This window comes from Argentina silus, assembly GCF_951799395.1.
Source record: "Argentina silus genome assembly, chromosome: 9".
Classification (NCBI taxonomy): Eukaryota; Metazoa; Chordata; class Actinopteri; order Argentiniformes; family Argentinidae; genus Argentina; species Argentina silus.
Genome location: NC_139663.1, coordinates 15,353,710 through 15,361,209, shown reverse-complemented (window position 1 = coordinate 15,361,209; position 7,500 = coordinate 15,353,710). Strand labels below are relative to the sequence as shown.

Below are 7,500 nucleotides of genomic sequence, written 5' to 3'. Positions count from 1 at the left end.
ACCTCAATAGACTAAACAGTCCCTTCGTAGAAACGGTGAGACACACACGTACACACACACACACACACGTACACACACACGCACACACACACACGCACACGAAACAGACGTCAATTTGTTGCAAACAAATTTGCTGCCTCGAACTTGCAACTTCTGCCTTACCAACACACGTGACCGACTCCTCAAATACCCGATGTAATCCAGCTGCACTATCGAAAAGCTAGCAATTGGACAGCGCGGGTGGGGTTACACACACACACACACACACACACGTCTAACTGTACAAGCCTCAAAAGGAGCCATAGAGGACGAGAGCTGATCTTTGACAACAGCCAAAAGGCTCGTGTGACTGTAAACACACACTCTGAGAAGCGGCAGCGAGAGGGTCTGGGGTCTGTCAATGAGACACACACACACACACACACACACACACACACACAGGTTCTTCTAGGCATCTTTATTTAACTGCATACGTTTTGTTCAAAGACCATGAGGTGGAAGCTGTGCGTAGGTACCAGGCACGCACGCACACACACACACACACACACACACACACACACACACACTCCGACTAAAAGTTCTTTGTTCAACACATCTTTATTTAACTGCAGACGTTCTGTTTGAAGACCTTGGGGTGGAAGCTGTACGTAGACACAGACACACACAGACACACACACAGACAGACACACACACACACCTCCCTCACCCTGTTGCTCATGCGAATGCTACAGTGCTGCAGTGTTTTCTCTGCATCTCACACAGGGAGACTCAGGGTCCATTTGTATTCAACACATCACAGCAGACAAGTAGAGCATAGGCAGAGAGAGGAGGCTGTGGGTGTGTGTGTGTGTGTGTGTGTGTGTGTGTGTGTGTGTGTGTGTGTAGGCGGGTGGTGAGCAGCAGAGGGAGGGAGGGGCACATCCGTGCGTCTGACTGGAATGCTAAAAGACATTTTTGAGGCTCTTGTCTCTACTTCATACCCCAACCCCCTCCCCCTCTCACCCCCCTGGCCCCCCTCCACCTCCCCTCAACCCCCCCCCCCCCCCCCAAGAAATGCCCCTGCTGGCTGCTGGGACAGAAATAGCCCTGAAAAGACACGGCCCCCCAGCGGGCAATGACTGGGTGTGAAGTACAGAGAGAGAGGGGTGGGGGGTGGGGGGGCAGGGGTGAGGTAGGGAGGGAGAGACGTTGAGAGGGAGGGGGAGGGAGAGAGAGAGGGGTAAGGGAGAGAGAGGGCGAGGTTGAGGGTGGGAGAGAGAGGGAGAGAAACAAAGGGTAGTGGAGGGGCTGGGGAAGGGGATGAGAGAGCAGGGGTGAGGTTAGAGGGGAGAGAGGAGAGGAGGGAGGAGAGGGGAAGAGAGAGGGGGGAGAGGGAGAGGGCGATGAATGTGAGATGATGTGAGAGTGTATATGTGTGCGTATGTGTGTGTGTGTGTGGACACAACCTGAATGCTGATGTTCTCCTTCTCTGATGTTTTTTCTCAATGGGCTGTGGGAGTGGGAGGAGTTGTTTACCGTCTCTGCTGCATTGGCTCACCCTGTCATCTCTCTTTCTCGCTCTCTCTCCCCCCCCCCGCCCTCTCTCTCTCTCTCTCTCGCTCTTTCTCCCCCCCCGCCCTCTCTCTCGCTCTTTCTCCCCCCCGCCCTCTCTCTCTCTCTCGCTCTTTCTCCCCCCCCCCGCCCTCTCTCTCTCTCTCTCTCGCTCTTTCTCCCCCCCGCCCTCTCTCTCTCTCTCTCTCGCTCTTTCTCCCCCCCCGCCCTCTCTCTCTCTCGCTCTTTCTCCCCCCCCGCCCTCTCTCTCTCGCTCGCCTCCCCCGCCCCCACAAATGCACTGAAATACGGTTTTGCCAGGAATACCGTGACCACTCAACCACTTTATCTTCCCTGTCTTCTATCTTCTATCTCTTTCCATCTTCCCCCTACTTATCTCTCTAATACTGTATGCGTCAGCCAGTCAACCCAGCCAATCATCGTCCTCGACTGCCAATCACAACCGCACAACAACAAAACGCCACACGGCCGGCAAATACGGTCGTTGACCACTTCGTACCGCGAAGCTGGGTAGCCGCGGTGAGGACGAATGCAAAAACTAACGCAAATAATCAAGACGTGTGTTATCAAGAACGAGACAGGAGAAACAGTGTCTCTGGGGTGATGTCGCCCCCCTGATGTCGCCCCCCTGTGTTTGATAACTTCCACCCTGTACTAGAGAGAGGGGGAGAGGGGGGAGAGAGAGAGAAGAGAGGGAGGATAGAGAGACGAGAGAAGAGGGGGGGTAGAGAGAGAGAAGAGGGGGGGTAGAGAGAGAGAGAGAGAGATCAGAGAGAAGGGGGGGCAGGGAGAGAGAAGAGAAAGGGGTAGAGAGAGAGGGAGAGAGGAGGGTGAGGGGGAGATGGAGAGAGAGAAGAGAAAGGGGTAGAGAGAGAGGGAGAGAGGAGGGTGAGGGGGAGATGGAGATGGAGAGAGAGAAGAGAAAGGGGTAGAGAGAGAGGGAGAGAGGAGGGTGAGGGGGAGATGGAGAGAGAGAAGAGAAAGGGGTAGAGAGAGAGGGAGAGAGGAGGGTGAGGGGGAGATGGAGAGAGAGAAGAGAGATGGTTCCTTTCTTCCTCTGCTCAGCGATGATGACTCACAGGTAGGTGGGTGGAGGTAAAGGCTCTCTCTCTCTTCTCCCTCATCCCTCTTTTCTCTCTCGATGACGTCACACATCACCTCTCTCTCTCTCTCTGAAAGGGGATCCCCCTCTTGATGCTCTCCAAGACCCCGCGGTCCTGCCCCTTATCCCTCATACCCACCCACTTCAACCAGCCCTGCGCTAAGCTAAGCTAACGTAGCGCTCTGTCATCCCACCCACTTCAACCAGCCCTGCGCTAAGCTAAGCTAACGTAGCGCTCTCTCATCCCACCCACTCCAACCAGCCCTGCGCTAAGCTAAGCTAAGCTAACGTAGCGCTCTCTCATCCCACCCACTCCAACCAGCCCTGCGCTAGGCTAAGCTAACGTAGGCGAGCGGCTAATGATGTCCCTAGGTGTTCACCGCCACTGCAATAAAAGCTGTAATGTGATTGAAGACGCTACACTGAGAGCCACAGGCTGTGTCTGACTCAAGAGTCCTCATACTGCTCCAGGTGGGCCTGATTTAGCTTCAGACAAGTTAAATCGAGCCCACCTTAAGTGATTCATATCATTGAAACCTTTTCCAATATGTCCGCATCCCACCTAACACACACACTCATTCCACCGTGTGTGTGTGTGTGTGTGTGTGTGTGTGTGTGTGTGTGTGTGTGTGTGTGAGCCATGCGGGGCTTGTTAGTCGAGGTAGTCATCACCTCACCAACGTCACCAGGACAGATTTGGGAGGTTATTAAACAACAAAAAATGTTTCAGGCGTAAATATTTAATATCAGGGTGAATCACACAGCGGAGCTACGGATAAACACTGACGCTCTTTAGAACTGTCTCATACCAGCGGTCAGCACTGATCAGGGAACGGAATCAATTCTCCGTCAGAATCAGTGTCTAACTCGCAATTCAAACAGCCCGTGGCAGTGGAGGCTGCTGGAGGTAGACATCGAAGGACGGGCTCATCGTAATGCACGGAATGGAATGAGGAAAGGTATCAAACGTTCCATGCGTTACGGTGGGCCCGTCCTCCGATTTCTGCCTCCGCCAGCCTCCCCTGGCCTGTGTTCTCTTTCCTCGGCTTGCAGTTTGGTTTTGCTGGGTCTCAACCGTCATCAGAGCTTTCAAACAAACCAACTGGTGTTCCATCCAAGTGTCTTCGCTGACTTTTCAAGATTCTTTTTACAGTGCCTATAGAAAGTCATCATACCCTGTGAAATCTTTACCTTTTCTCACATTACACCCTGGAAATTAAAATAAATCAAATCTAACTTTTTTGAGCTGTATGTACACATTATAACCCTCATCATCAAAGTGAAAATAAACCTTTTAAAAATTCTGGACAATTATTAAAAATTAATTAGTGAAATACCTGGTTTGGTTAAGTGATCAGCCCCTTATACTTTTTAACCCTTAGCCCCTTAACCCTTTTAACCATTATAAACTTGCTCAGGTGCAACCAATCAACTTCCAGATCAAACACCCCCCACCTGACATCAATTGTAGTGGTTTTGATTACTTCAGAATAAAACCAGCTGTTTCTTGAGGATTCCACTACTAGAAGTGCATGGCTCTGCAAAGAATTCACCATGGTTGGAAAAGTACTTTCAAAAGGCCTCCGGGATAAAGTTGTAGGAAGGCACAAGTTAGGTGAAGGCTACAAAAAGATTTCGAAGGCTTTAGCTATCCCTCTGAGTACCGTTCAGAGCATCATTAAGAAGTGGAAGGCGTATGGCACCACCAACACCTTGCCTAGATCAGGCCGTCCATCCAAACTGGATGACCGAGCCAGGAGGACATTTATCAGAGAAGCTACCAAGAGGCCAAAGGCAACTTTGAAGGACTTACAAGTCTTTATGGCTGGGACTGGTCTGTCTGTGCATGTGACAACAATCTCACAAGCTTTACACAAAGCTGGTCTGTATGGCAGGGTAGCAAGAAAGAAGCCTTTTCTGAAAAAGTGCCACACTCAGTCTCGTTTGTGCTATGCAAAAACACACCTGGAAGATTCTGTTGCCATGTGGAAAAAGGTTTTATGGTCAGACGAGACTAAGATTGAACTTTTTGGACTGAACTCCAAGCGCTATGTTTGGCAAAAACCAAACACAGCACACCACCCAAAACATACCATACCTACTGTGAAGCATGGTGGTGGCAACATTATGTTGTGGGGATGTTTCTCTTCAGCGGGGACTGGGCAAGTACACCCAAATTCTTGAGGACAACCTGCGTCCCTCTGCTAGACAGCTGAATATGGGCAGGTCATTCACCTTCCAACACGACAACGATCCTAAACATACCGCCAAAAGAACAACGCAGTGGCTTAAGGATAGAAAGGTGAATGTCTTTGAGTGGCCAAGTCAGAGCCCTGACTTATCCAATAGAAAATCTGTGGATGGACTTGAAGAGAGCAGTCCATCGCCGCTCACCACGGAATTTGACTGAACTCGAACAATTCTGCAAGGAAGAAAGGGCAAATATTCTCCAATCTAGGTGTGCAAAGCTAGTAGAGATATCCAAACAGATTGATGGCTGTAATTGCAGCAAAGGGTGGCTCTACAAAGTTTTAAATCAGGGGACTGATGACTTTTCCAACCCTGTTATTCTTGTTTTTCATTTTTTTTATAAATTTTCAGAACTGTCGCCTTTTTTTCATTAGTTGGATGTTGTATGGCTAAATTTGTACATAAAGCTGGAAAAAGTTTTTTTTTTATTTTATTTCAGGCTGTATGCCAAATATAGTAACTATTTCAAAGAGGTATGATGACTTTCTATAGGCACTGTAAATACACACCAAAAATTGCTCACAAGACCCACACAAACAAACACAACAACGGCATTCTCTCTCTCTCTCTACCTGTCTGTACAATAAACAACAACAACAGCAGCATTCTCTCTCTACCTGTCTGTACAATAAACAACAACAACAACAGCATTCTCTCTCTACCTGTCTGTACAATAAACAACAGCAGCATTCTCTCTCTACCTGTCTGTACAATAAACAACAACAACAACAACAGCAGCATTCTCTCTCTCTCTCTACTTGTCTGTACGGTAAACAACAACAACAACACCGGCATTCTCTCTCTCTCTCTGTCTGTACGGTAAACAACAACAACAACACCGGCATTCTCTCTCTCTCTTTGTCTGTACGGTAAACAACAACAACAACACCGGCATTCTCTCTCTCTCTCTCTGTCTGTACGGTAAACAACAACAACAACACCGGCATTCTCTCTCTCTCTCTGTCTGTACGGTAAACAACAACAACAACACCGGCATTCTCTCTCTCTCTGTCTGTACGGTAAACAACAACAACAACAACGACAGTGACAGCATCCCCCTCCGTTCACCTGTCCGTAAGGTACGCCCTCCTCGTCACACTCCCTCAGCTCGATGGCCTCGTCTTCGTCATCTTCTTCCTCCAGGTCGCTCTCCGTGCTCTCTCCCTTCAGGCCGCCCAGGCGCTCGGAGGGGGGCGAGGTCTCCCCGGACCCCTCCTTCTGCAGCCGCTGGCCCTGGCCAAGCCCCTCCACCAGGCGCTCCAGCCCTGCCTCCTCCTGCATCTCGGCCGTCTCCGTCAGCTCCTCCTCCGTCTCCTCTGGGTGGGTGGGCGGCTGGCGGGGGAGCTCCACCCCTTTGGACAGAATCTGCGGGGGGGGGGGGGGGGGGGTGGGAAGAGAGAGTTGGGGTCAATGGCATTTGGCACGCTGTTTCTCAATCCCAAATCAACCTCAAACACTCAACGCCCCCTACCTTGTTGAGCTGGTACTGTTTCTGGGGAACCTGACGTACAGTACAATCTAGGTGAGGTGGCGCGCCCTACCTTGTTGAACTGGTACTGTTTCTGGGGAAGCTGACGTACAGTACAATCTAGGTGAGGTGGCGTACTCATGAATGTCGATGCGAGATGGCGCCCCCTACCTTGTTGAGCTGGTACTGTTTCTGCTTCTCCAGGAAGTGCTGGTGCTGCTGCTGCATGACCAGCTGCTGCAGGGCCTGGGGGCTCTGGGGGAGGGGGGCCGACTGGGTGCGGCTCAGGGGCCGGTGGCGGGGCAGCTTGTTGACCGTACGCATGCTGTTGGACACGCGCTCGCCCGTCACCAACGGAGACTGGCCGTACATGGGCACTGGAGAGAGGGAGGAGAGGGAGGAGGGGGAGGAGAAGGAGGAGAGGGAGGAGGGGGAGGAGAAGGAGGAGAGGGGGGAGAGGTTAAAGCCTCTGTCGTTCATATACAGTCGAGTATATTCCTTCAATCTTGCGAGAACTGTATCTATTATGTGAATATACAGTATATGTGTATATAGTGGTATATATATATATATATATATATATATATATATATATATATATATATATATATGTGTATATATATATGTGGTGGTTGTAACCTGAGAGGAGAGCGCTCTGTTGGCGAGCCTGCTCCAGGAGGAGGACGTGCTGCAGCAGGGAGGAGTGGCTGCTGTGGCTGTTGGGGGGCTGGGGGGGCTCGGGGTCGTGGGGCCCCCCCTGGGGGAGGCAGGAGACAGGTAGGGAGGAGGTGCTGACGAACTTCCCCGTCAGAGCCCCGCCCTGGCGCATGGTCTGGATGGCCTGGCGCTCTGCCTCTGCCTGGGCGGATAGCTTCTGGGGGGCCTGGGGGGGCACACGCACACACACATACACATAAATACACACACATATATATTTATGTATACGCACACGCGCACAGCTTTAAGTGTATAAAAGGGAAGACAATTGGACGAATGGAGGTTGACTGTTAAGTCGAGGTTGGTACACTGTGTGTATGGAGGGTGAGGGGCTGTGGGTTGCCAGGTTGGAGACTGTGTCTCTGCAGGGTGTGGGGCTCTGGGTTGCCCGGTTAGAGTTTGTGTGTCTCTG

The 7,500-nt window shown here is 51.1% G+C and overlaps 1 protein-coding gene across 1 annotated transcript in view; it reads right to left on the bottom strand.

The window, feature by feature from the left end:
- Positions 1–7,500, bottom strand: part of hdac5 (histone deacetylase 5) — a gene marked incomplete at its 5' end in the record, with an annotated part of 26,962 nt that overhangs the window by 10,651 nt on the left and 8,811 nt on the right. The window contains 3 exons of the mRNA XM_083676529.1: positions 5,972–6,268; positions 6,543–6,748; positions 7,011–7,254. Coding sequence (XP_083532655.1) covers positions 5,972–6,268; positions 6,543–6,748; positions 7,011–7,254 — 747 coding nt within the window. The remainder of the gene's footprint in view (positions 1–5,971; positions 6,269–6,542; positions 6,749–7,010; positions 7,255–7,500) is intronic.